This window comes from Octopus bimaculoides, chromosome 1 (assembly GCF_001194135.2).
Source record: "Octopus bimaculoides isolate UCB-OBI-ISO-001 chromosome 1, ASM119413v2, whole genome shotgun sequence".
In the NCBI taxonomy this organism is placed as follows: Eukaryota; Metazoa; Mollusca; class Cephalopoda; order Octopoda; family Octopodidae; genus Octopus; species Octopus bimaculoides.
Genome location: NC_068981.1, coordinates 117560163 through 117560765, shown reverse-complemented (window position 1 = coordinate 117560765; position 603 = coordinate 117560163). Strand labels below are relative to the sequence as shown.

At 39.3% G+C, this 603-nt stretch overlaps 1 protein-coding gene across 2 annotated transcripts in view; it reads right to left on the bottom strand.

Annotated features, from left to right (window-relative positions):
* The window catches only part of LOC106882842 (uncharacterized), a 19433-nt gene that overhangs the window by 5174 nt on the left and 13656 nt on the right, over positions 1 to 603 (bottom strand). For both annotated transcript variants that reach the window (XM_014933643.2, XM_014933642.2), the window contains exon 4: positions 314 to 416. In XM_014933643.2, the coding sequence (XP_014789129.1) occupies positions 314 to 416 (103 nt within the window). The remainder of the gene's footprint in view (positions 1 to 313; positions 417 to 603) is intronic.

Genomic DNA, 603 nt, shown 5'->3' with positions numbered 1-603 from the left:
TGTGTATGTGTGTGTGTGTGTGTGTGTGTGTGTGTGTGTATGTGTGTGTGTGTGTGTGTGTGTTCAAATCCGCTGCCAATGTTTCAGTGAGTTAAAACTGTCTTTAGATATTAAAAATGCATCCAAATTTTCTCCCCAGATTATTGATAGCTTCTGTTGCTCTTATCTTGCTGAGATGAGATCCTTCATGGGTCTATAAAAATAAAGAATAAATACAAAACTGGAGTGAATTTAATTGAATCTCTCCTGAAATATACGAATTAGTGCCTAGGGTAAGAATGTTCTCATGTAAAGTAACGAATGACTGACTTACCGGTAATATGTATAAAGGGAGGTAAATGAGACTGAAAATGCGAGCAAAAAGCTGATAGCAAAAATGAACCACAGCAGTCGATGATCGAGGGTCGTTGGTGCAGCTGAAATATTTACAATAACAAGGAATGATACAGATCAGTTTGTTGTGTGTTAGCAATCTTTCAGAACGATACCTATACCCTAGTGTATTTGTCTGTCAATGTGGAGGTGGGGTGAGTGAGAGAGAGAGAGAGAGAGAGAGAGAGAGAGAGAGAGAGAGAGAGAGAGAGAGAGAGAGAGAGAGAGAGA